This window comes from Plecotus auritus (genome assembly GCF_963455305.1).
Source record: "Plecotus auritus genome assembly, chromosome: 10".
In the NCBI taxonomy this organism is placed as follows: Eukaryota; Metazoa; Chordata; class Mammalia; order Chiroptera; family Vespertilionidae; genus Plecotus; species Plecotus auritus.
Genome location: NC_137785.1, coordinates 55,764,095 through 55,791,271, shown reverse-complemented (window position 1 = coordinate 55,791,271; position 27,177 = coordinate 55,764,095). Strand labels below are relative to the sequence as shown.

At 57.0% G+C, this 27,177-nt stretch overlaps 1 protein-coding gene across 1 annotated transcript in view; it reads left to right on the top strand.

The window, feature by feature from the left end:
• Positions 1 to 6,413: 6,413 nt before the first annotated feature.
• SLC6A2 (solute carrier family 6 member 2) overlaps positions 6,414 to 27,177 on the top strand; it is a gene marked incomplete at its 3' end in the record, with an annotated part of 29,556 nt that continues 8,792 nt past the window's right edge. The window contains exons 1-5 of the mRNA XM_080644879.1: positions 6,414 to 6,657; positions 7,194 to 7,509; positions 15,475 to 15,606; positions 17,380 to 17,617; positions 19,785 to 19,923. Of these exons, the coding sequence (XP_080501005.1) occupies positions 7,236 to 7,509; positions 15,475 to 15,606; positions 17,380 to 17,617; positions 19,785 to 19,923 (783 nt within the window). The 5' untranslated portion in view covers positions 6,414 to 6,657; positions 7,194 to 7,235. The remainder of the gene's footprint in view (positions 6,658 to 7,193; positions 7,510 to 15,474; positions 15,607 to 17,379; positions 17,618 to 19,784; positions 19,924 to 27,177) is intronic.

Genomic DNA, 27,177 nt, shown 5'->3' with positions numbered 1-27,177 from the left:
CGGGGGGCTGGAGGGAGAGGAGAAGGGGCTGACTCCCAGCCCAGTGCCCTTTCTGCCGCCCCGCCCACCACTCCCAGCGCCACTGTCCCTCCTGCCTGGCCCACCACCCCACGGGGGGGGGGGGAGGTCCCCCCGCAAGGCTCAGCTGGGCTTGCATCCGCACTGTCCTCAAAGGATGCGTTCATTCCTGTTGTGAGAAAGAGCAGTCAAGGCCGACCCCAAGGTTTTCGTCCTGAGGACCTAAAAGGGGGTGCCCCCCTCCCCCCCGGAACGAGGGGGTCAGCGGGGGGAGGTCAGGAAACCTACTTGATTTTCTGGGACATGGGGAGCCCCAGGCGCCTTTGATGACCCGTGTAGCGAGGCCCAGTCTGCAGCTGGCCCCAGGCAGGGGATGTGCACGCGGATGTCAGGACGGACGAAGCCTTTCAGCGCCAGCGTCTGACCGGGGCCACGGGGCCAGGCCTCTCCGCGGGCTCCCCGCTCATTCGGAGTCAGCCCGAAGCCCTTCCCTGGCTGCGGCGGGCGAAGGCGTCAAGGCCACACAAGCCCGGCCTGGCCATGCAGAGACGAGTCTAAGGCCTGAGCCACAGCTGAGTTGGGGGGGGTGGGGGGCGGGGAGCCTGGAAACCCTGGGAACTTGAGTGGGAGGTGCCTCGGGGGACGAGTTCCAGCTCAGGGGGGTCTCTGGTTGAGGGGACTCGTATGCTGTCTGTGAAGGCGGTGTCATGTGTAACACTGACCCAGGGCAGGGCCGCTGCCAGGACATCCGGGTCTATTTCCCCCTGATCCAAACACAAACACAGACAAAAACAAGAAAGAAAAGAAAAACAGCCCTGGCTGGTGTGGCTCAGTGGATAGAGCAAGGGGTCCTTAAACTGCGGCCCGCCGAGGACATGTATCCAGCCCGCCGGGTGCCGCTGCCTGTCCTGCTTAGCAGCAGACTCATCCCGGGCCCGCAGTGCGCATAGGAATTTGTTCATAGTTTTTTTTTTTAAACTATAGTCCGGCCCTCCAACGGTCTGAGGGACAGTGAACTGGCCCCCTGTTTAAAAAGTCTGAGGACCCCTGGAGAGCATCAGCCTGCGGACCGAAGGGTCCAGGGTTTGATTCTGGTCAAGGGCACGTACCTCCGTTGCAGGCAGCCAGCCCTGGTTTGGGTGTGTGCGGAAGGCAACCAATCGAGTGTCTCTCTCACATCCATGGATGTTTCTCTCTCTCTCTGTCTCTCCCTCTCCCTTTCACTCTCTCTAAAAATCAATGGGAAAAATATCCCTAGGTGAGGATTTCAAATAAATAAATAAATAAATAAATAAATAAATAAATAAAAAACGGTAACATTATTGAAAGAAAAAACAAATCCACAAGCAAACCCCTCCTCCTCTCTGGCCTTAGCTCCCCGCACAGTGCACTGGGGGTGCAGGCTCCGAGGTACCCTCCGGAAACTTCCAGGACACACCCCCTGGGGGTCCAAGGCCAGCCTCTGCGCCAGGGCCTCGGTGTCTCCGGGGAGAGGGCCCGCGCGGGACCGAGAGCGCAGCCATCGCGTGCGCCCGTGGCCTGTGTCACCACGTGCCCCGGTAAGTGGAAGTGACGCCTCCGCAGATAGCCAGCGGCTCCGATAACGCGCCAGCCGCCTGCCCACCCGCTGGCCTCGGGCCGCCCGGAGGGGCAGGACACAGGGCACAGAGAGAAGCCACATGGCCCCCTGGCCCTCGGAGGGCCGGGAATCAGGACCAGAGATGGAGAGAGATGCCTTCCCCTCAGCCCAGCCCCGCTGGTGTCTCCCAGAAGTCTCAGGACGGGCTGATGGGCTCTGATGGCGTGTGTGTGTGTGTGTGTGTGTGTGTGTGTGTGAGAGAGAGAGAGAGAGAGAGAGAGAGAGAGAGAGAGAGAGAGAGAGAGAGAGAGATGGGGTGGTGGGTGCCCCGTCCATCCCTGCAGTAAACACTCCCAGTGTCCCGCCCACACCCCTCGTCACTGTCACTCACTGTTCCTGCCAATGCAGACCTGGCCCATCGGCGTCCTCCTGCCAGTCCTGCTTCTGGAACCTGGGTTTTGGGGCCTGGAGGTGCTCAGCCCACACACCTGCCTGGCTGGCAATGCTGGCAGGAGCGGCCTTCACGGGTGACACACCCCAGCTTTCTCGCCCGGGAATGGGCTGACCAAGGCATGGTTTATGTTGTCTCCCAGAGGCCCCCGCAGGCTGCACGCCAGCTGCCCACAGCCGGAACCGCTCCGCATGTCCCCTCCACTGGTTTCCTTCCCTTTCCCGCCACCCCCCACCCCGCCCCCACTCATCCACCAGGGCTACAAGGGGGCCGCCTGCTAAATCAATGACCTACATTCAGTTCTTTGTTTCAGGTTCAGCTTCTGGAGGAATCCAACATCAACCACCTCAACCAAAGACACCAACCCCAGCCAGCCATGAGGTCACCTCTGGTGCTGTTTCGCACACGTTTCTGGAGCGCAAGCTATGGCACAGATGATGTTGGGCGTGGTCCCTGTGCTGGCGGGAGGACACACAGACAGCTGTACTGACAGACATACGAAGTGGTAGAAAGGTTCCCTCCCTCTGCTGCAGGAGGTAGCTATCAGGGAAGGCTTTCCAGTGGAGGTGACATCTGAAGCTTTGAAGGATGAGTAGGAGTTCTCCAGGTAGACGAGAGAAAGAGGAAAACAGCACATTAAAAAAATCCAGAGGAGTCCCGAGGCACAAAGCACCCAGGGAACTATTAGTAGTTGGGTATCTCCCATGTTGCTAGAGAATAAAGCATATTTTGGCGGTGGTAGAGGGTTTGCAGGAAGAATTAAAATAGCCAGAGAGATGGTTAAATAGACAGGCGGGATCTTGTCTGAGTGGCTGAAGGTGTTTAGATATTATCTTGGAAAAATTAGAGGAGTTTAAGAAATTGTGGGTTGTCTTTTTCTGATTGCTGAAGTATCGAATGCCCATTGTGCCAATGTTGGCAGGTAAAGAGAAGTACAAAGGAGAAAATAAAATTACCTCAAAGCCAGCGTTAATTAAATCGCTTTGACGAGTTGCTGTCTCTCAGGGTTGTTTTAGGCAGAAGAGTGAGGTGAACAGACTTGAGTTTCAGAAAGAGCTTGGACAGCTGGTGAGTGTGATGTGGCTGGGGGGCTGTGGAAAGTCGGGGGGTGGGTCTTCTGAGGGGACGCAGCTGCAGTGGGAGTGTGGGGCCACACGGGGCACTTAGAAGTGGGGGTTTCCCCAGATGGATGGGGAAGGGCCTCGAAGGCAGGAGGGGAGCGTGTCTACTGGAGAGATTCTTTTTTTTTTTTTTTAATACTTTGAAGGTGAGAGATATTTCCTTTTTTATTATTCTTTTTTAAAAAGTAGTTCTTTTTAAATGTTTGGCGTTTCTTCAAAAAATTAAAAATGCAACTTCCATTTGACCCAGTAACCCCACTTCTAGGACTATATCCCAAGAAACTAGAAATACCAGTCAGAAAGGATATATGCACCCCTATGTTCATAGCAGCATAATTCACCATAGCTAAGATTTGGAAACAGCCTAAGTGCCCGTCAGCAGATGAGTGGATTAGAAAACTGTGGTACATCTACACAATGGAATACTACGCTGCTGTAAAAAAGAAGGAATTCTTACCATTGGCAACAGCATGGATGGACCTGGAGAGCATTATGCTAAGCAAAATAAGCCAGTCAGAGGAGATAAACATCACATGATCTCACTCATTTGTGGAATATAATGAACAACATAAACGGATGAACAAAAATAGAGCCAGAGACAGAGAAGCATCGAACAGACTGTCAAACTTCAGCGGGAAGGCCGGGGGATGGGGTGGGGGGGTGGTAAGAGAGCAACCAAATGACTTGTATGCATGTATATAAGGATGACCAATGGACACAGACACTAGGGGGTGAGGGCATGTGCCAGGGGTGTGGGGGAGGCCGGGGGGAGGTCAATAGGGGAAAAGGAGACATGTGTTCTACTATTTCTAATACTTTGAACAATAAATAAAAAATAATTCTTTATTATTGAAAGTATCACGTATGTCCTCTTCCCCCCCCATGACCCCTGCAGCCTGTCCCCCCTCTTCACCACCCTATTGTCTGTGTCCATGGGTTATGCATATATGCATACAAGGTAATCAACCTCCCACCAACCCACCCACCCTCCCCGCCTTCCCTCCGAGATTACACACTCTGTTCCATGTCTCTGGATCCCCTCCGTTCTTCCGTGTATTTTGTTACTTAGATTCCACATGTGAGTGTGATCATGTGATGCTTGTCTTTCTCTGACGGACTTCCTTCACTCAGCATGATCCTCCACTGCTGGAGAGATCCTGAGTGTTTCCATCCACGAACTGGTGGAAGGACTGGGCGCCAGGAGCCGAGAGAACTGCGTTCTCATCTCAACCTGGTCACTTCCCACCTGCGGGACTTCAGACTCCTGAAGCCTCGGACCTGGAAACTGAAATGTGATTCCCTTCCTGCTTTGCTCACGGGCTTGTCCGCATACCCCTGGGTCACAGGAGATTTTCCTTGGTCCCAGGCTCTCCCGAAACTTTGCTCATTCCTCCCGGGACCTCAGACCCATCCACCCCACTCTTCTCCCTTCCTCTCCTCTCTGCACACTCCCTACAGGACACCTGTGAAACATGCCCTAAATATCCCTGCACCCCACTGATCCATTTACTCTCCACACTAATTGATGCCCCAGTATGTTTGGGGTGCTAGGCATACAGTGGGGTGTGGGACAGCCGAAGTCCCTGCCTTCACGGAGCTCGTAGGCCACCCCACAGGACACATATAATAAACAAGGACACATATAATAATAAATTTGGGTAGTGATGTCATGAAGGGAGTACAATAGGGTGATGTGATAGAGAGTGGGGCGGGGGGCGGTATTTGAGATCAGGCAGAGGAAGCCATGAGCATAAAGGTCTTGGCGTGGGTCTGAGCTTGGAATGTTTAAAGGTCAGCAGGCCTGGGCTTCTGGAAACGCCTGCCCAGCCCACGTAAGTAAGTGTTGTCACTCCTTGGGTCACCACCCCACCCCTTACTTGCTGACTCAGCCCTACCCAACTCCCAGATCCCTGGGGTCACAGCCAGTCCTGAGGGGAGCGTGGCCATGGAGCGATTCTGAGTGTTTCCATCCATACCCTGGTGCAGGGGCCAAGAGAGCAGGGTACTCATCTCAACTTGGTCACTTCCTACCTGTGGGGCTTCAGAAAGGTCCCGTGAATCCTCAGACCTGAAGCCCCTCCTCATCGGATTAATGCAATCAGCCCGTTTCCTGGGGCGCAGGCTACATCACCAGGCCGGTCCCCACCCGGTGAGGCCAGAACCAGCCAGCCCAAGCCCACCGGCCGCCCGCCCCTCCCGCGCTCCTCCACTGGGTTGTGACCGACTCTTGACACAGTGATCGGTTCCCACATCCCCGCTAGCCAGGGCGGTTCAGGTGTACAGTAGGTAATCTGCATCTGTCTGATGAGCAAATGAAGGAATCAATGGATAAATGAGTGAGTGAGCGAATGCCAGAGCTAAATGACTCACTCCTTTACTTGCTTAAATGCCGCCTTCTCAAATTCTCTGACCTCACAGCAACCCCACCACCACACCCAGCGCCCTCCCCATTCCCTGCCCATGCGCTGCTTTCCCCCACAGGCAAGATCTCCTTCTCACGTTCCAGATCGTGCATTTATTTATTGATTACGCTTCTTGTTTTCCGCTGTCTCCCCCGGACCGGCTGTAAACTCCATTGTGTCAGGGATCTTTGCTCACTCATGTATCCCCAATGCCTGGGACACGGCAGGCGTATGTAGGAACACACCAGCGAAGGGGTGAATGAGCGAGTGAATAGATGAGTGACTAACAGTTCTCAGCCTCCTACAACAGGAGTCACAACCCCCCCCCCCCCAAGGCCTGGCTAGCCAGCCCATACAAACAGACGTAGGACTCAGGACTGGGCTGTGCCCTGTCAACCCAGGCCAGCCAAACAAAACCCACCCCCAGGCCTGCTGGCATCCCTTGGCCATCCTAGCCACTGAGCAGAAGGTTCCCCGTTTTGTTGCTGGAGAAATTCTAGCAAGGTAGTTTAAGAGGCCTGCGACGGATGGGGAGCTGGTATTGAACCGGGGTTTGCTTTTTTGGCCCCCCTCTCAGAAGCGACTCAGCCAGACCCCAGTTCTGGGAGTCGCGTTCTTTTGAGGTGGTAGGAATTCAGAACCCCGGGGCCCCAAGAGCTGCGTGTGGGACCTCCTTGCGTGCTGGAAAGGGAATGCGCACCCGGGTCCGCAAGTCGCGGGTATCCGGGATAACGCCACCTCCGGAGCCCGCGCCGCGCCCCCGCCCCTCCCCATCCTCGGCCACGCTGTCACTCTCCATTAGTGCTAACAGGCTCCAGACGAAGCGGCCCGGCTCGGGGTTAATGCAATCGGCGCGTTACCTGGGGCGCAGGCTACATTACCAGCCCGGTCCCCGCCCGGCGCGGCCAGAACCAGCCAGCCTGCGCCCCGCCGGCCGCCCCGCGCCTCCTGCGCTCCCGGGGCTGCGCCCGAGCGCCACGCGGCGGAACTTGGCCCCAGCCGGCGCCTCACAGCCTAGGAAGCGAGGCGGATCCCGGGCGGGCGGGCAGGGCGCACGGCATCCGGGATCCCGTTGCTGCCGGACACGTGAGTGCGCCCCGCTCGCGGGACCCGCTGGATGGGCCGGGGAGACCCAGGCTGGGGTGCGCGGAGCTAGAGTGCCCGCGAGTTTGACGTGCGGAGGTGTGCGAGTCCGGGGAGGCTCCTGGGGCTGTTGGAGGTGGCGCGGGCCCGAGGTGGGGGGAAGAGGGTAGTAGCCAGCGGCACCGGGCGGGTCTCCGCCCTAGGAAACCTCTGCCTTCGGCGCGTCCAAACCCCGTCGTTCGGGACCGAGAGGGGGCGGCCGAAAGAGGGAAGGGCTGTCAGGTCCCAAGCCGGATCTACAGGGCGGGCAGGAGCGGTCTCCGCCTCTAAGTTCCGTCACAGCCCCCCGCCACTACCTCCGTTTCCAAATTGTTCCAACAGACGCGCGCCCTTTTCTGGGCGCCCGCGTCTGCTCAGCGCGCTCTTTTCTGGGCGCCCGCGTCTGCTCAGCGCACGCTGATCGAGGTGTCCCCGGCGATCTCGGGAGGATCGGGAGGCGCATGGCCCGGTGACAACATCTTCTCCTTTTCTCCAAGCAGCGCCTCTCCGGCCCGCCGACGGCCCTCCCGCCCGCCGCAGCCATGCTCCTGGCGCGGATGAACCCGCAGGTGCAGCCGGAGAGCAGCGGGGCGGACCCGGAGGCCGCGCAGCCCCTGCAGGCGCGCAAAGCCGCGGAGCTGCTGGTGGTCAAAGAGCGCAATGGGGTCCAGTGCCTCCTGGCGTCCCGCGCGAGCGAGGAGCCGCCCCGGGAGACCTGGGGCAAGAAGATCGACTTCCTGCTGTCGGTGGTGGGCTTCGCGGTGGACCTGGCCAACGTGTGGCGATTCCCTTACCTCTGCTACAAGAACGGCGGCGGTGAGTCCCCCACCCCACCCCCCACGGGCTGGGGGTGTGGACTGGGGAGGCCGCCTGTCTGCAGCAGTGGCTGGGAGTGGGGCTGGGATACACACCCAGGAGAAGAGGAAGCGCATGGGCAAGTTTTGGGGCGCAGGAAAGGACTGGGCAGGGCTCACAGAAAAAGCATTGGGGTCCCAGTGGAAGAGGGGAATCGAGGCATGAAGTTGGACAGTGACAGGCGCTTGGGTGGAAGGAGGGAATCGGGCACAGGTTGGGTGAGGGCCCCTGACCTCTGATGGTCCACAGGAAGGGAGTGGAGATTTGGAAAGCTCTGGAAGGGGCGCGAGGTGCACAGCAGGTGACAGCCAGGCACCCGGGGTCCCTAAATCCAGCACTCCCAGCTTGAGAGAGGACTGGGCTTCCTGCACTCCGGGGACAGAGACCCACAAAGAGGGACCAGTGTCAGAGAGAGCCCCACTCACAGGTGGTGTTGTTTGGCTGGAGGGGCCAGAGGCCACAGGCTAGGAGGGATTGGGGACTGGGATGGGGTCCTGGCCCCATGGCAGCGTGGAGGGGGCCCGGGGCCTGGAAATACAGCCAGGCTCTCTCCTTCCACCCCGTGCTGGCTGACATACCCACCTGCCCTGGGATGAGAGCCTGGAGACCAGCTGCAGCCCCACACAGGATACTGGGGCCTACGGGCCTCGCTCCTTCCGGGCCTTTGCTCCTCGGGGCCCAAACCACTCATCCTGCCCCTTTTGCTGGGATGAGCTAAGGGGTGCCCTGCAGAAAGCCTGGGGGAAAGGACCTAGCGGCTGAAGTTGGTGCAGGGGGCCCAGTTCTGGAAACCTCTCTACCCACTGGACCATCCTGCCTGGCAGGGGCGCTGGCTCAGGACTCTAGAGGGTCAGAGGGGGGCAGGGAGAGGGTTGGGGCCTGGCACCCCGCTGTTTGCTTCAGTGTAGGTGCTGGCCACTTGCTTGTCGCTCTGGGTGAGCAATGGGAAGCAAGAACCAGACAGAGGTGGACACTTCTCCACGTTTGGCTGCTGCAGGTTTAAGCCCAGGGCCCTTCCGACCCAAGGAGGGAGGACCCGCAGACCCCATGCTATTTCAGCAGGGAGTTCATGAATGAAGGACAGACGGAGAGACCCTAGACCACGCCACCCAGCATGACCTCATGCTTGTCCCTAGGCAGCGGAAGGCTCCATCATGAATCAGCAATCTCGATCGGGTTCTTCGCAGGGAGCCCCGAGGCTAGGCTCCGTTGGGTCCTCCAGACATTCCCCCTCCCCGCCTGCCTGCCGGGAGCGTTAGCCGCCCACGGGCTTCGCTGCCCCATGTCGTTTCCGTTGCTCTCAGTGTGCAAACCGGAAGCAGCCGGGTGGCCCAGTGGACACGTGGGCTAGGTGGGCACCCCGAACTTTGCCTGGCACTGGGTGCGCACTTGGCCATGGCCACCAGCACAGAGGGCGTGCCTGCCGCATGCAAGGTGACATGCCAGGTGCCCTGGGCACAAGACAGCACATTTGTCACAGATTCCCTTTTAAAAAAATATGTTTTTTTTATTGATTTCAGAGAGGAAGGGAGAGGAAGAGAGAGATAGAAACGTCCATCATGAGAGAGAATCCTTGATCGGCTGCCTCCTGCACGCCGCACACTGGGGATTGAGCCCACAACCCAGGCATGTGCCCTGACTGGGAATCAAACCGTGACCTCCTGGCTCAAGGGTCAACACTCAACCACGGAGCCACACTGGCCGGGCAGGTTCCCATGTTTAAGGGAAGTGATCTGGAAGCCCCCTCACCTATGCTGGCTAGCCCTGCCCACAGCCCATCCCGAGTTGTTCGGCCACTTGTCTTTGACACCCTGAGAGCAGAGACTGTGGCTTTGCATCCCTGCATTTCCAACGCCCGAGATGAGGCCTAGACGCCAGGAATGTGGTAGAAGGTGCCCAGCACATGTCTATGGAATGAATGCACTCCTACGAGGACCTCACGCCTCTCCAGGAAGACCAGAACCCCTGGTGGTACCTCCCAAGTGAGGCACCCGCTGTGGGGCTGGGGCGGAGGGGCGGAGGGGCAGCCGGCAGTTTGGAGATCAGGAGTCTGGTGCTAACTCCGGGCTAGGTGCCTCTGGGGGACTGGGCAAGCCTCCGGCTCCTCATCTGTCAAACGGACACAGTGGTGTTCCACCAGAGGCTTGTTGTGAGGAGGAGCCTGGCAGGGAGGAGGGCTCGTCCAGGCCGAGGTGCCTCCTCGTTGACGTCCTTACGATGACCTGGGCCATGGATGGGGCGGGACAAGGTCTGCTTTGGGAAGCCTGGAGGTGGGGGCTGTGGGTGGCACTCAGCTCCTGGGAGTGGGAGGGACATGGTCAAGCCTTGAGGGGTAGAAGGAGATATTCTAGTGGATGGAGAATGCAAGTGGGGTCACTCAGAGACGCGCGTGGAGACTGAAGGGCGAGCTGGGGGAGGAAAAGGTGGAGAAGCAAGTCGGGGCCTGGCCGAGGAGACCGGCCGGGAGACCTTGGGCACCAGGCTAGGGTGGGGAGGTCTTACCAGTGGATTCCATGTCTGGCTAGATGCCCCCGATTGGCACAGCGCAGCAGGGCAGCTGCCGTCTCTGAGTCCAAGGTGGCTCCTTTTCTAACTTACTCCTCACCCAGCTCTGTTACCCCGGGCATGGCACTGCCCCTCTCTGAGCCCAGGTTTCCCACAGACGCTGGAGGTGAGCTCAGAGGACCCCCAAGATCCCCCCGTCTCCTGGCCCAGCACCGGGCTCAAGCCCGGACTCACCGCCCTGTTCCTTAGCAGCCCGTGGTGATTCTTCTGGTGCCAGAACGCACACGGTAACCCTCCAGTGGCTCGTGGTGGCTCAGAGGGGAGGCCGTTGTGAAATGATAGGGGTGCTGTGGGTCAGGCCCCTGGCTGCTATCTCCTGAGTGACCTGCTGGGAAAGATCGGCCGAGTCGCCTTCCTGTAGGCCAGCTGCTGGAGCGCCTGTGTGGGGGAGGCTTCCGGTTGGGGAAAGGCACTCTAGAACATTCCAGGGCGCCATTCACAGCCTTCTCCAACAGGGAGGCAGTGGGGCTGTCTCCAGGGTTCGCCATCCTCCCTCTGCACCTGTGGGCTTGGACGTGGCCTGTTCCCGGGGGAGGACCCGGCCAGGAGGCGGGGTCCCGCATCTGCCTCCCCGCGGGGGGTGAGGCCACTGGGAATCATCCTTTGCGAGCGAGCGGCTGCTTCCATGTGACATGTTGTGCCGACGGCTCTTTAGGTTCGGACAGACCTGGGTCTGCACCCGGCCTGACGTTTCTGGGAAACGTGGCCTTGGACAAGCCACTCCTCCGCTCTGGACCTCAGGTTCCTTGTGCAGAGAAGCAGAGGAGCTGTGCCTCCTTGCAGGTGAGGTGTCAGGACAGAGAACATGCGCTCAGGACCCGCCGCAGTGCCCCGCACCACGCAGGAGCTGGGTAAACGGAGTGGTTGCTCTTGGTGTTCTTGGTCAGTGATTTCTAACCACGGGCTGGACCCAGGAGTAGGGCGGGGTCCTGCCTTTGGAGGGAGCAGAGCTGATTCTCAGAGGACATTGGTGAAGGGAAATTGATGCGAGTAGTCATGCTTGGGCCTGGGGCCGTGGTCGGCAAACCGCGGCTCTCGAGCCACATGCGGCTCTTTGGCCCCTTGAGTGTGGCTCTTCCACAAAATACCACGGCCTGGGCGAGTCTATTTTGAAGAAGTGGCGTTAGAAGAAGTGTAAGTTTAAAAAATTTGGCTCTCAAAAGAAATTTCAATCGTTGTATTGTTGATAGTTGGCTCTGTTGACTAATGAGTTTGCCGACCACTGGCCTGGGGAATTATTAATTATTAATTAAGAACGGAGAGCTGGGCGTCACTCCGTATTCCGACAGCCTAACCCTGTCTCCCTGTCATCTCCTCCCCCGGAGAATGGGGATTAGCATCCCCTCCACCATTCATGGGGCCCCATGTGGTCCTGGGTCCCAAATGGGGCTCCCCTCCTTTTTCAAGTAAGTTCCAGGTCTCGGGTACCCACAGCCCGAAAGGAAGTCTCTTGGCCAAAATAGCTGGGGGTGTGGAGGCCAGGCAGGAGGTGGCCCTTCGTCTGACAGGTTTGCAGCAATGAGACGCTCCCTGGGGGCTGGAGCTGAGACCTGGGGTCCAGGTCACCAGCCTGATTTGGCCCATGGCTCTAGAGGGGTCCTTTCCAGCAAGATGGGATTTCACGGGATCAATGTCACCTCCTACCCTGTGGTCCCAAACCCAGCTGTAAGGATGAGGTTACCGCATGAGGGGAGAGAGGCCAGGGGGCTTCATTAGCTGCGTGGAAGTCACTGCTGGCATCCGTTTATTTAACCAAAAGACATTGACAGAAACAATGCCCGTCGTGTGCCAGGAATATCAAGACGACCAAAGGGCAGGTCCTTCCTTTAGAGAACCCACAGTCTATTGTAGCAAACCTGCCAGTCAGTGTCAACGTGGATCCTACGACCGGAGGTAGGAGATCCCACATGAGGGAGGTGAGGCCCTGCTCGGTCCTTTGTGGGTTTACATCTCCCTCCATAATGCAGTTCTGAGCCGCTCCACCCCCTTCGCGGTTATTCCTTTCTAGTGACCAGAACGGAGAGGTGGGAAAGCAGGCCCTTCAAGCAGCTTCGTTATAAAAATCTGGTCCAGACCCGGCCAAGCCGATGGCAGAGGGACAATTGTCACATGAAGAGGGGTGGCCCCCACACTCATTTCCCTGAGTTCCACCCCCATTGTCCTCCTTAGAGGAGGTGGTGCGAACCTCAGGGGAGCGAGCGTGTTCCCTCGCCAGGGCTGTTCCCAGGCCTTAGAGCGAAGGCCCCAAGGCCAGCTGGAAGGACCCGGAGAGTGGGTGAGGGGGTGACCCCGTGGGGAGCCAACTGTCCACACTGCCCGGCACCCCCTGTGGAGCGGCGGGAACTGGTGCAGAGGCTCCTGGCTAGTCCCAGTCAGTGTGGGGCGGAGGGGAGGAGATGAGGGGTGCAAGACCCCTCTTGGCTGAGGTCTTAGGGACCCCGAGGCCTGTGGCCAGGGCCCACGGTGGCTGTTGAGGGCCCTAAGGAGGGGGAGGTTGTGGAGGAGACAGGAGTTGGTACCATGCACCTGTGGGTGACACACTTGAACGATCTGGGCTGGTTTATTCTAAGAACCGGCCTGTTTCCCTATAGCAACGGCCACAGGGAGCCAGCTGTTTAACTGGCAAAGACTCAGAGGGGACCCTGTGCCTGAGACCCAGGGCACAGCTCCGAGGGACAAGATGGGGGCGTAGGTGAGGCCGCGGGGGAGGGGAATGGGGAAGGAGAAAGCAGTGCTGGCCACACAGAGAGGATGGGCTGCGGGCTCAGCAGAGCCTCTCGGATCAGACCGTGGAGCCTCTGAGGCTAGGAGGGCCTCCGGACTGCCCTGCGTTGGGGTAGGGGCCAGGGTCCTATGTCCCGGTGTTGATTGGTCTTTGAGGCCAGCTGCCCTGGGAAGCGATGTGGCCTTGACCGAGGTGGCTCTGTTCAGCTGAGGCCTGAGCGGTCCCCACTGAGGGAACAGGCTCTCCTTGGGGAGGTGGTATCCTCATCCAACAGACGCTCCTCAGCGGTGGCTCCCAGTTTACAGAGCCGAGTCCCATCTGCTCTCCCGGGTGACGGCGAGATATTATTCCCATGATACTAAGAGCACATACTAAATGCAGGTACTTGACCTCAGTTATCTCAGTAGTGATCACAGCAAGCCAGTGATGCACGGACTATTTATTTTTCCCACTTACGAAGAGGAAACTTGGGCTCAGAGAAGTTCCCTTCTCACTCAAGGTCACAGAGCCATAAAAACAGGACGAGGGGGCTGGCATTGTCTCCAGATCCGGGCAAGGGTGTAAGAGGAAAATTGCTTTGGTTTAGACTCTTCTGACACCAAATGTGTGGGGTTTTCCTCAGACTGGCCACTCCTCAGCTCTGGACACCGGCTGGGTGGCCGACAGTCCAGTTCTGACATTGTCTACTCGCTGTTAGTGGGGACCCCATAAGACTGTCCACACTTGGGGTACCTGTCGCTCACCGGCTGTGAACTGGGGCTTCCTACCATCCCATCTCCCGATTTGATCATTTGCTTGAACAGCTCATAGAACCCAGTAAAAACCACATATTTACATTTACCAGTTTATTAGAAAGGACACAGATGAGCTGCCAGATAAAGAGGTACATGGAGTGAGGTCTGGAAGGACCCAAAGTACTGGAGCTTCTGTCCCCAGGAAGTTGGGGTGCGCCAACCCCCGGCTCGTGGACATGTCCGCCCACCTGGGAGTCCTCCCAGCTCTGTCGTTCGGGGGTTTTCGTGGTGGCTTCGTCACCCAGACACAGTCCCTATTCCGTCCATCGCCAGCCCGTCTCCTCCCCGGGGCCGGGGGGCGGCTGAAAGCCCCAGTCTTCTAATCAGGGCTTGGTCTGTCAGGCGAACCATCACCAAGCCATTTCACCAGAACCAGAGACGCTGCTCCCCCCCGACAATTCCAGGGGACCTGGGAGCTCTGTGTTAGACCTTCCTGTTACCCACATCTCGTGAGAGAGAGAGTGCAAGGGATTTAGGAGCTGTGTGTCAGGGACACGGAGCAGAGAGCAAATACGTATATTTCTTATTATGTCACAGGGGCCTGCCCTGGGCCCTGGGCCGTAGAGAGCCCCCGATCCCTCTGCTCTCCCCTCCTACTCTTCTCACTGGGGTCAGAGCCAGCGGGCCGGCCCACCCAGAACACTGCCTCCCAACCCACAGCCCACCACATCCAGGTACCTGGACCTTGGACTTCCCTGCCCAGGTACCCCCCTCACCCCCCCAACCTCCGCTTTTGCCTGGTTCCTTCGTAATGCCACTGGCTCTGCCCCAGGCCCGAGGGGAGGCCGGGGCCCACTCTCTGCAGAGGCTGTGCACGCGCATGTGCAGGAGGCCTGGACCTCTCTGATTGGAGCTGAGGTGGGGAAAAGGGGGAGCCGGGCAAACGGGGTCCCCCCCCCCACGTGCCTCCACTTTCCAGGGCGGAGAGCTACGGAGAGCTGCAGGCTCCAAACTTGAACTTCACACTCGCCCCAAGGCCAAGGTCTGGTCATCAAGACAGGAGCGGGGAACGTGTTTCATTTAGCAGCCGCGGCCTGGCAGGTCCTCTTGAATCTGCAGCCACCGAGCCTTTGTCCCGCCCGAGGTGCCCCGCTGGCTGGGAGCGGCTGTCTCCTCTCATCTCACTCCCCCTGCACCTGGCCTGGACTGAGCCCTGGGGTGTTTGCGGAGCGGGGACAAACCCAGCTGCCTAGGCCCTGCCCAGGTTTTGCTGGGACTCTCGTGAGAGCCCTGGGCAGAGGCAACCCGAGAGCTGGGCTGCGGGCGTCTGGAGAACGGCTCTGCGGGGTTTGCTCCTCCCTATCCGACCGAAGGTGTTTGGGGAATCGTGCCCTCAGTTGTCTGGGAAGCTGGTCCAGCTAGGTCTCGGGGCGGCGGGTGGGGGGGGGGGGCGACCCTCCTCTCCTTCCCGCAGCCCCTCCCCGGTCACACTCCCTCCCCCTCCCCTTCGTTCCCCCCTGGCCTGGGCCCTCGGCCCCCTGCTGCCCCCTCCTGGGGGCCTGCATGAGAGGGGAGGCCTGCATTTACATAAGTTTGGCACAGACTCCGCTTGAGCCTCCTCCTGGCGTTTCACAGTGTGCTTGTGTGTCGAAGGCTGGCGGGTCCTGCGAGAAACACATCTGTGTGGCTTTGCTTCACCCACATGTTACTGAGTTTGGGGACAGGAGCTCGTTAGGATATTACCAAGACCACGACTGTTTGTATCGCTGTTGTGGTTATCCGCACTAATTGTTCTGCGTATCCCCTGACCCTAACCCCTGACCCTAACCCTAACCCTAACCGCAGGGCAGGCCCAGGCTGGGCAGGGGCCTGTGGGTCACACTCCGCCTCTGTGTCCGGCAGGTGCCTTCCTGATCCCGTACACGCTGTTCCTCATCATCGCTGGGATGCCCCTCTTCTACATGGAGCTGGCTCTGGGCCAGTTCAACCGGGAAGGGGCCGCCACGGTGTGGAAGATCTGCCCGTTCTTCAAAGGTAAAGGATGGGGCTGGGGGTGCCCCAGCTTGTCCAAGAACGCTGGTGTGGTGCCCCCGGAGAAGCTGGCCGAGGGTGGGATCCGAGGCAGACAACTCTCCTGTGGGATCCAGTGAGCGCGTCCCCCGTGCACCGTTACCCGGAGGGCATTGGTGTTTCAGGGGTAGCTTTGGCCTAGAGAGTCCTCAAACCCGACTTTCCAACCCAGCCCAGTGACGAGAGGAGGGAAATACAGACGGGTCAGAGGTACCCAGCGCACGTACCACTGCTCTCTACTCTCCCTGCCCTGGTAAATGGCTACATAGATCACAGATCCGTCCGGGCTCAGCCAGCAAGCTGCCTCGCAGTCCTTAGTACAACAGCCACCACGAGTGGGTCGCGGCTGGGACAGAAGAGGGAGCCTGCTTGCCTTTGGGACGTAGGGCACACCTGGGGGAAGCGGCCACACCTGTGAGAAGGACGTGGCGTAAGAATCCGTGTCTCCCACGCACGGCTGAGGGAGCTGGGCCCAGAGGGCACCGGGCACCAGTGTGACTCCTCCGAGCCTCTTCTCCGTGGTCGTGTGTCTGGGTGCCTCCTATGTACTCTGTCCTGTAGGTGACACGGGCTGGCACAAGACGCTTACAAGACACGAGTGTATTAGTTAGGAACTATTCTCTTATTTCCAGAAACCCCACTCAAAGTGGCTCGACTATAAAAGAGAATGTATTGGCTTAGGATATGGTAAAGTCCAGGAATTTCTGGCTAGCTTCAGGTACAGCTTGATCCAGGTTCTTGAATAATTTATCTGGAGGCTCTCCCGTTCCTTATCAAGTCTGTTTTCATCCATGTTAGCATCACCCTCAGGCACACTCTCCTCAAACACTAGGGAAGCTGGCCATCAGCAACAAGATTAAATGCCCCCAAGTTGAACAACAACAAAATAAAACAAAAACAAATCCTTATATCATCATAGCTTTATTAAAGGTCCCAGAAAGGACTCTCATTGGCTTGACATGAGTCATGGGCTCATCTCTCAACCAATCACTGTGGCTGTGGGGAAGCAGAGCTCTGATTGGCCAGGCCTGAGTCATGTGGCTACAGCTAGAAGAAGAGAGTAAGGGATGAGCCCCATCAAACCTTACAAGAGAAGAATACTTAAGGCTTCTCTCTTAAGCCATGCTGAGCAGGCAAAAAACACGTCTACGCCAGGCAAGGCCATAGAACTAGCCCGAGAGGAGCTCCTGATACATTCAGGAGGATGAGGTTGGCACAGCACCCAGGCGCTTGAAAATAGGACCCCGAGGACACAGGGGCTGCAGCTCTGATCAGGGAGGGCTTGTTTGGGGGTCCCCAGAAGCAGGTCCTGAGACAAGGGTTTCCATGTAAGGAGTTATTTGGGGAGGTGATCCCAGGAAACCCCAGGGAAGGGGAGGCAGGCAACAAGGGGATCACCCCCACGCCCTGTGTTCTCCTGCCCAAGGCGAGGGAGCTGGGGCACTGATGCTCCAGTGCGTGACCCTGCTGCTCCCTGGGGACACTAAGGTCCTGGCACGCCTGGCCTGCCCGATGTGCGGGCCTAGGGGACTCCATGGGCCAGAGAGAGCCCTCGGGCAAAGGGGTGGTGGGTGCCTCGGAGAGACAGATGGGGCTGTGACAATCTGCGACAGAGGAAGAAGGGTGTGGGCCGGGTGGGGCAGTGGTTGGAGTCAGCACCCCAGGAGAGCTGGCTCTGGGCTGGGCCTGGGGAAACCCTGCTGAGCCCTCTGCCCTACCTCCCCCCCCACACCCTAGGAGTCGGCTACGCCGTGATCCTCATCGCCCTCTACGTCGGCTTCTACTACAACGTCATCATCGCCTGGTCCCTCTACTACCTCTTCTCCTCGTTCACCTTCCACCTGCCCTGGACCGACTGCGGCCACCCCTGGAATAGCCCCAACTGCACCGACCCCAAGCTCCTCAACGCCTCCATGCTGGGCAACCACACCAAGTACTCCAAGTACAAGTTCACGCCGGCCGCGGAGTTTTACGAGTGAGTCCTCTGTCCGCGCCCTGTCCCCGGGTGCTGGGCAGGACCGGAGCCAAACGCTAAGGAAAACCATGGGACCAGGGGGGCACACCGGCCATCTGTGACGGGCACTGCCCTGGGCCTGGAGCTGAGGGCACAGCCGTGGACAGGCAGTGGGAGGAGCTTGGGTTCCGGTGCGGAAGCGTGGGGGCGGGGAGACAGTACCCATACACGTCCCCCAGGCCCAGCTGTGCGCAGAATGTAGCGGGGAAAGATGACACCCTTCAGCGTGGGGTTGAAGGGATGGGGGGATGGAGTGGGAGCAGAATCCAAGGCTATTTTAGCAGCTTTCTGCTCTGCAGAGTTCCCCTTCCCCCCCTTCCCTTCGCTCCCCTCTCTGGTTAAGCCCTCCCCACCCCCTCCCAAGCTTCATGGCTACCATGAGCCAGGCACCAAGCATCCCTTCCCATCCAAGGCCCACTGAGTCTTCGCAGTTCACGTGGGCGGTAGTTATTCCCATTTCACAGATAAGAATGTGGAGGCCCAGTTTTCAGGTGAGAGGCAGAGCTGGGACAGAGCCCAGGATGTCTGAGTGAAGGCCCTCACCCCGTGCACAGGCCTCCCTCCGGCCCTCCTCATCCTGTCAGAGTCTGCCTCGGGGTGCATTGGGGGCAGGTGTGCAGGGCCCTCTGGGGTGACGGAGTCCATCCCACGCCCTGGAGCCTGCTTTCGCGAGCTAACAAGTCACCAAGCCACGGCTGCCTCTGGATTTTTTTTTTTTTTTTTAATGGCACGTGGCCCTGTCAGCCAGCTGTTTCTGCTTTAAAAGTCACCCCTGCTCAGTCTGGGGACCAGCAAGCAGCACTCGGCGTGCCAACCCTGAGGAGGTTAGCGGTCGCTCTTTCCTCAGCGCCTGCTGGCCAGCGCTGTTGCCATCTTGTGCGCATTTAAGCTGAGGGATTGCATCCATCACTCAAGGAAACAAAACCGCTATTCTCTGCAGGCTCCACGCCCTCGGCCAGACAGCTCACAGCTGAAAGCAACCCTGAGGCTCACCCCTTTCTCTGTCAGAGGGCACCCTTGGGGAGCACGCCCGGCCACAGGGAACCTCTCTGCCTGATCCTGGGGGTCGGGGTGGGGAGAACGCCCCCTCCGCCCTACCACCCACCAACACCCGCACTAAATGTCAAGTGAAACTCAGCCCATTGGGCCCGCAGACTTCGGAGAGCCTGGACCGTGCACTTCCCGCTTCACTCTCATTAACTTGCTGGAAAACAGCAACAAACCCAGCGGCATGTGCTGACAGCCTCCCAGGCCTGGCCTGCTGGGAGCCGGCGTTGGGTTTGCATTCCTTTGCTGGGGAATCAGCTCCGAGTCTGGCCTTGTACCCCAGGGGCCCGGGAGGGGGCATTTCTGCCATCTGATTGGATACTAGAGGCATTCAACACTTAGCCCATAACGCCGTCCGAAGCAGAATGCAGTCAGATGGGTCCAGCAGCTGGTTCTGGTTCTGTCCTTTTAGATATGTTCAGTGTCTGCCGTCCTCTCCTTTTTATACCCGCGCCCCCCCCCCCCCGCCCCCCGACCTCTTTCTCTCTCTCTCCGTAGGAAAGGGGCCTAAGTCAGGGCATCATTTCTGAGTTGGGACCAGCAGGATGAGGAGTTTGCCAAGCAGACAAATTGGGCTGGAAAGTGTGCTCTGGCCCGCAGCCAGGAGCCACAGGCAGGGTGTGGTGAGGGAGGGGATGCCCTGGCCCCGGGCCCACTGTGAAAGGCCTCCGATTCTGAAAGGCTTGCTTTTTTATGCTGTAGACGAGGATTTCGCAAACTCAAGACTTTGGACTTTTGGGGCTGCATCATTTTATGTTGGGGGGCAGTGGGAGGGGTGGGGGACTGTGCCGTGCACATTGGATGTGTAGCAGCATCCCTGGCCTCTGCCCACCAGATCCCAATGGGAAGTCTCCCACGTGACTTGCTGGCCCCGGAGGGCAGTCCTGGGCCCAGGCTGTGATGTACAGAACAGTCCCCAAAGGTGCAAGGCTGTGGCCAGGCAGCCCAGGGGGGCCCGCTCCCTCACGGTGCACCTTCGGGGCTGGCCTGTGGCCCAGGCCTTGGGTGTCCTCCCTGACCGATGGCGTCTTCCCCGTCCCCATCCCCGTCCCCAACCCCGTCCCCGTCCCCGTCCTGGCAGGCGCGGCGTCCTGCACCTTCACGAGAGCGGTGGGATCCACGACATCGGCCTGCCACAGTGGCAGCTCCTGCTCTGTCTGATGGTGGTGGTCGTCGTCCTGTTTTTCAGCCTCTGGAAAGGCGTGAAAACGTCAGGAAAGGTAACGCCTCCGCTTCTCGTTCAGCCGGCCTCAAAGCAATCCATTTTTTCTAGCTGCAACTGTTAGTTGGCGAAAAGAAAAGGTGGAACGGGACGCACAAAACCTGGGTTTGCTCCCAGCTCCTCCCCTGTCTCCCTGGGAGACCTCAGACAAATTCCTTCCCTTCCCCAAACCCAGGCTCCCCAACAGGAGGGTCGGGCCTACAAGTAGACCAGGGCTCCCATACTTTTTCACCAAAGCTCCTTTAAGGACACCCCAAGGGCCTTGGGGAAAAGCCCGTTGGTCCCCTGCCACAAAAAGCAACCCACTGACCTGTGTTTGATGGATCTTGAATTCTGGCCTGACACTTCATGCCAATGTTCCCTCCTACTTTGGCACATATAAAGCCAGTCACTCCCCCTTCTGAATTTTTTAGTAGAAGAGAATGCCCTAGAAGATATCTGTGTGTCCTGGGGCTGTGTACTTCCTCTGACACAGTGCTAAATGCCCCTGAGGGTCCCGACATCCTGGGGAGAGGAGCACGGGTCAGGTGACCTAGGAAGGCCTGGCCAAAGTTGGCATGCTGAACCTAAGGGCCACTTCCCCCTGTAGCCAGCCCCTCAAGGTGGAGTAAACTCAGATCATGACTCCTGTTGATTCTTGGGCTGAACAATGTCATAGCAACAACCACCCATGTGGACCCATGGGTTCCATGTGGAGCCTGACTGCATTAAGGAGGATGTAGCTGGGAGCTGTTCTTTCCCGTGTTTTGCTTAGCCCTTGCTGGGTGACAAACCACTCCATGACGGAGTGATGTAAAATACCAACCATTCTACCATCGCTGCTGATTCTGTGGGTTGACTGGGCTCAGCTGGGTGGTTCTTCCACTCTCTGTGATATTGCCTAGGCTACATACGTGGGAGCTTGGCTGGGCTGGCATGTACAAGACAGTGAACACGCAGTGACAGTTGATACTGGTTGGGGACTCAACGGGAGCTGTCAACCAGAACACTTTGGGGTGTTTCCACACCGCCTCTCCATGTGGCTTGGGCTGCTCACAGCCTGGCGGCCGAGTTCTTAGTGGGTGTTCCAAGCAGACAAGCTGGGATAGGCAAGTGTCTCTTCCAGCTTCTGCGTGTATCGTGTTGTTATTGTCCCAGTGGCCAAGAAATGTCTCGGGATGGGGTGTGGGTTCATTGGAGGTCACCAGGCAACAATCTGTCATAATCGGGTAGACGTGAGTTTGTGAGACACTTCATTAGATAGACAACATTTTTGGAAAGTGGGTGGGTCAGAGTTCTCTCTGACACTCCTAGAGTTCTTGGTTATGCCACTGAGAACAGGGGTAGAGGCAGGGACCAACAGCCAGTGGAGATGAACTCTCTCAAGAAGAGCTTGAAGTGGACTTCCTATCAGCAGGTTGGAGACACAGTGTCTGTCCCAAGGAAGGACTCAAATAGAATGCAAGTCTGGGAGGAATTCTGGAATAGAGCAAAACCAGGCTAGGACCATCATCAGCTCAGCATCAGGCACAGAGTAGGTCTTCAGGGAATGTTTATGGGAGGATTAATGAGGAAAGGATGAAAGGAAGGAGGATGGGTGGCAGGAAAGTAAGTTTGAAGGACCTTCGTGAAATGTTCTGTTGAATTCAGTTCAACTTATTAAACACTTATGGACACCTACTGTGTGCCAGGCTTGATGCTAGCACTAGTGATGAAGGAATAAACAAGGTAGTTTCCTTCTTCTTGCTTTAGAGCTCATGTGTGTCACAGATAGGTGTGGTGTCTTGAGTCTTTGTGACCACATTAATGGTCACACGCTATTACACATTCTTGCTTTTTTAAACGAACCTTCACCTTGGCCAGTGGTCGGCAAACTCGTTAGTCAACAGAGCCAAATATCAACAGTACGATTGAAATTTCTTTGGAGAGCCAAATTTTTTAAACTTAAACTTCTTCTAACGCCACTTCTTCAAAATAGACTCGCCCAGGCCGTGGTATTTTGTGGAAGAGCCACACTCAAGGGACCAAAGAGCCGCATGTGGCTCGCGAGCCGCAGTTTGCCGACCACGGACCTTGGCGATAGTTTCACATCAGGTAGTCAGGTTGTACTTTAGCAGAAATACAAACTGTGGGTTTTTAAACTCATTAAACCGATTGAGTGGGTCCCCACAAACACGTTTACAGAAACGGAAGCGGCTGGATAGTAACAGGGTGCGTTGCACGTCGTATAAAGGAAGAGTTGCCTGTGGACTTGGTGTTTTAGCAGAGCGTCTATATGTCTACGTGTATTTTGTCTCAGTACAGAAGGTATTCCGTTCCACGAGGCCTCCTGTCACAGAAATGTAAGAGGCTGTGTTAGTGGAGGAAGGAAATTCTTTCTACCAGGAGGGTCTACAAGAAGGTGGCACCTGGGCTAGGTCTCTCAGGACAGGGCAGGTGGAGACAGGGTGGAGGGAAGGGGTTTTCAATGGGTGGAACAGCCTGAGCAGAGGCAGAGGTGTGGAGGCCCAGGCTGGCCTCGTCCGGCCTCTCGGTGCCTTGCCTGGGCCCCAGGAGAAGGGCTGTCCTGGCCTCTGCAGGTGTAAGAGCTGAAGGTGTCGGAGCCTCACTGTTGCCGCTGGCCTGGGGGTGGGGTGGGGCCACCCCAGGGTTTCAACATTGCACCCGTACATTAAGTTCCCTACAGCCATGCCGGAGGGGTAGAGCCTGCCCCACCCAGTTTAGCACTTGGCCAGGGCGGAGCGGGAGTTGTCTGCAGGGAGGGTGAAGCTAAAGGGAGAAGGAGCTTAGTGTGCTCTGTCCCTCTGTGCAAAGGGACCTTCGGAGGAGTCATCACCCCGGGGGGAGTCACGAGGGGTGGGGCACCCGTGAAGCCCCCCACGTGGAAACACGTCAACAGAAGCCACAGTGCCCGTTTGCGTCAGGGCCCCAGCCCAGGGGGAGGGACTTCACAGAGGACATTCCTGTGCCCTGTCTCTAATTGTTTTCCTAAACTGGCTCGGGAGACAGACAAGAGCGAGCGTTGCTTATTTCTTCCAGATTGCTCCTGGAACAGGGCTCGGAGCGTTCCGTAGCTGGCCCCATAGCCGCAGAGCAGCCCGAAATGAGTTGCACATGTTCACACTTCCTGCCTTGGCACGTGCAAGCTCCGTGCCTGGGAAGATGCGTGGCTCCATTGCTCACATGTGGGACGGTGGGGGGAGGGTGCACTCTGAACCAGGGAAAGGGGTTCCCCCAGACCACACACTTGGTGACCTTGACCCACGGACCACCTCAGGGCAGAGGGTGGGGGTCTGAGTCAGGAGGTAGCCCCAAGGGAGCCATCCGGGCTCGCCATCTGGGGGTCCTGCCTGCCTCCCTCTCACAGCCCTTGGCTGACCTGGCTCGTAGCAACGACAGGACTAGTAAGCTGGCACCTACACGTGGACCTGGAAGATACTTAGGGGCCATCCACGCCCATCTGCTTGTGGAAATGGGGAAACTGGGGCCGAGACAGGGCCGGGGGGTTCATAGCGATCCTTAGCAGGGCCAGAGTCAAACCTGGGTCTCAGATATACAGGTGAGTGAGTGACTGAGCACGTGGCCTGGTGGTCAGGCCACCTGGGTTGGAGTCCAGGTGCTATCATTTCTCCTGGGTGACCTCAGGATGAACGATGCTCCCTCGGCTTTCGTGTCCCCACCTGCTAAGTATTGATTGTGCCAGCCTCCAGGGCTGTTGGGAAGATGGAGTGAGGGGTCCCCAGTGCAGGGCTGGCAGATGGAAATTATATATACACACACACACACACACACACACACACATATATATATATGTATATATATGTACATATGTATATATGTGTATATATATATTTTAATATTATAAATATATTTTTATTGATTTCAGAGAGGAAGGGAGAGGGAGAGGGAGAGAGAAACATCAATGATGAGAGAGAATCATTGACCGGCTGCCTCCTGCACACCCCACACTGGGGATCGAGTCCACAACCTGGGCATGTGTCCTGACCGGGAACTGAGCCATGACCTCCTGGTTCACAGGTCGACGCTCAACCACTGAGCCACGCCGGCAGGGGCACATTGGGGGATGGGAAAAGGCACAACACCCTCTCCACTTCTGGCAAAGTTATGGGGTCAGGGAGAGAGAAAGCTGGACCAATCCAATGCAAACCTGAGTTCTAGAGTCTTTAAAAGAAAGATCCTTTTTGTTAACGTTTGAGTTCAAGGCGTGATCCTAGCCAAGTCTTCTCACTAATTTGTCAACACAGGCTGGCCCTGGCTGGCTTTAGCGACCTTTGGATCCTGTTACGAGGAATAGCATCATTTGCGTATGAACGATGAATGGGCTAAAATATTCATAGCTCGGCATTTTCTTAAGTAACATCAGTGTGTACCCCTCACCCCATGAATCTTAGGATGTCTTCATTGTTAGTGCAAATGTCCCTAAACCCCAGTTCAGGGGATCACCAATGAGAAATCACTGGAGGTTAAATTCGTGCAGCTTGTATCATCTCTGTGTTAGGGGAGACTTCAGGTGACCTGAGCAGTGTTCTTAACCTTTAACGCTCATAAGAATCACACGGAGGGCTTGTTAAAATTCACATGCCCGGGTCCCTCCCTGAGAGTGTGATTCTGTGGGGAGGAGGCGGGAATTGCATTTCTGACATGCTCCTGGGTGCTGTTGCTGCTGCTGGTGCAGGGGCCTCACCTTGACCTAGACGATCCTTTGCCTCATGCCTGGATCCTAGCAAGGCTTACACACCTGCAATGACAGGGACCTCACCCCTTCCTGGTGAGAGAGCTCTATTTCCTCTTTAGAGAGCTCTATCCATTAGAAAGCTCTTTTTATGGAGCTAAGATCCTCCTCATTGGGATTATGAGCTGTTGAGTTCGGCACCCTGGAACCATGCAAATTCTAACCTGTACCCACAGAAACACCGAAGTGGAGAAGCATTTGGATTTGAGGTGATAGAAAGCAGAGTCTTCCCCCGGGGCTGATGACTCTTGCCGAAACCAATGGGCCCCTCATTGTTCTTTTCATCTCATGCTCGGAGATAAACCAAGTCTAGCTTCTCATGGCCAGAGAGTCACGGCAAGTTGCAAATTTGGGAGCAGAGGAGGCTGGGGTGGGGGCTGACACAGCCCAAGGGTCCCTTCCCTTCACCCAGTGTGCAGACAGGGCGCACGTGAGCATGCGCGAGCTATTGGCCAAGGATCCAAGAGCCTCGCCCTCAACACACGCTCTTAGGCGTCAGAACGCCCCTGCCGTCGATTCTGAGAACTTTGAACAAGACTCGGGTCGTTTACTTGGGACACATGTGCATGGGCAAAGCGAACTCCCCTTTCTTAATGCTTGACTGCAGTCAGGGTTGGCTTAGTCATGCCCTGCTGTGTTCCTGGGGAAACTGAATCCATGTTGGAGCCTCAGGCATGGCCAGTGCAGGGCTGCCTCCAGACCCCAGGGGAGATCCCTTAGAGTCAGGCCAGGGATGTGGTGCTCTGCTGGGTGGGGTGGTGTTTGGCTGGGCTGGGCAGTGGACCTGCAGCTGTTGACATGAGTTGCAGGGGAACACGGCAGTTAGGACCCAGCGAAGATACCGTGCCTGTCGCCGAGGAGTTAGGCCAATTTGGGAGAATAAATCCAGGATCGATGGGAGGCCGTCCAGATGCAATGACTTCACTTTCTAAGGCATGTTTTCCTCCTCGTTTGTTTTTGGCAATTTGTCCTCCTTGTTCCTATGCCCCTGGGAGAAACAGACATCTAAAGCCTGTATCTGCAAAGACACCCCATGTCCCAAGGGAGGGATGGGGGAACAATTGGATAACTTGAAACAGAGGAGCCTAATTCCTCTATTGCTTCCCTCAGAAGATATAAACAACCACTGATTCATTTAATTACTCCCTGAGTCATTTGTTTATTTATTCCTTTATGCATTCGTTGACTAACTTAGTCATTCACTAACCCTCTGATTTATTACTGACCCACTCACTCAACCTTGTACTCACTTAACCATCCAGCTATCCACTTAACTATCTACCCAACTGTCTATTCAACCATCCAGTCATCCATCCATCCACCCATCCATCCACCCACCCAACAATTCAGTCATCCACCCATCCATCCATCTGTCCATCCATCAATCCATCAATCGAATCATCCATTATACAACTGTCCACTCCTTCATCCAACAAACTTTTGCTTTAAATATGTGGCATATGTTGGGGATACAAGCTTGAAAATGATGGCTATTTTGCTTCTCAGGAGCTCATGGTCTGGTGGGAAAGACAGATGAGGAGGATAAATCCCAGTCCTGAACATAGTTATGGGAAATATATGACTTGACGTCCTGCATCTCCATTTTTGTGTTGAGTTCCTGTCTCCCTAGGCTGGCAAAGCACCTTACGTCAGGCATGTCTCAGGGCTTCCGTTTCCTCCCTACAGATGTGTGAAGACCCCCGGGGCTGCCTCGTTGTGGGGCTTTGAGCGGAGGGGCTATCTGGCCCTTAAGTCTCGTGTCCTCTCGTGTTTCTGCTGACTCTTCCATGGGGTAGGGGATCCCCACCCCAAGCACATTTCTGCTTCCTTCACCTGCCTGTGGCTACAGCTGCCGGCAGCAGCAATCTATAGCCTTGACTGCACATTTACATCATCAGGGGCGCTTCCAAAACATACTGAGGACCAGTGAGGTCAGGAACTCTGAGAAAAGGACCTGAACATTGGCCTTTTTATCTATAACATCCCCCAGAGTGTTTCAGGGTATAGTTAAAGGCGAGAAGGAATGGAGAGGAAGCCGCCACAACCTCCCCTCTCCCCACCTTTCTTCTCTGTTCCTCCACCTTGGGCAGGAGAGGGGAGGGGCCTCTTTTTAGTCTGGGGAGCATCTCTTGCTTTATGGGTTTCCTGGACAATGAACTTTCTCTGTGCCCCAAACACAGCCCCACGGAGAGGAAGGCAGGCCAGCGTTCTGCTTTCTGCCCAGCCACACCCCTCCTTGGGCAGTGAGCTTGGGAGGATGTGTTTGAATGAGGGTAAAGGAGAGGGAGAGGGGAGGGAGGGAGGGAGGGAAGAAGTTATGACAATGGGGGTGCTTAGCTCTTCCCGGGCAACTTGAATCGGTCAGGAGAGCGGCTTGTGGAGGAGGAGGTGTCAGATGCCGTGAGAACCTGGTCTTTGTCCTCACGCCCTAAGCTCTGATGGCAGCGCTGTGCCCAGTGTGGCTGACACTCCCACTCGGTTCTGTTCACTCTGTGCTGGGGTCCAGCCCGGGACCAGGCC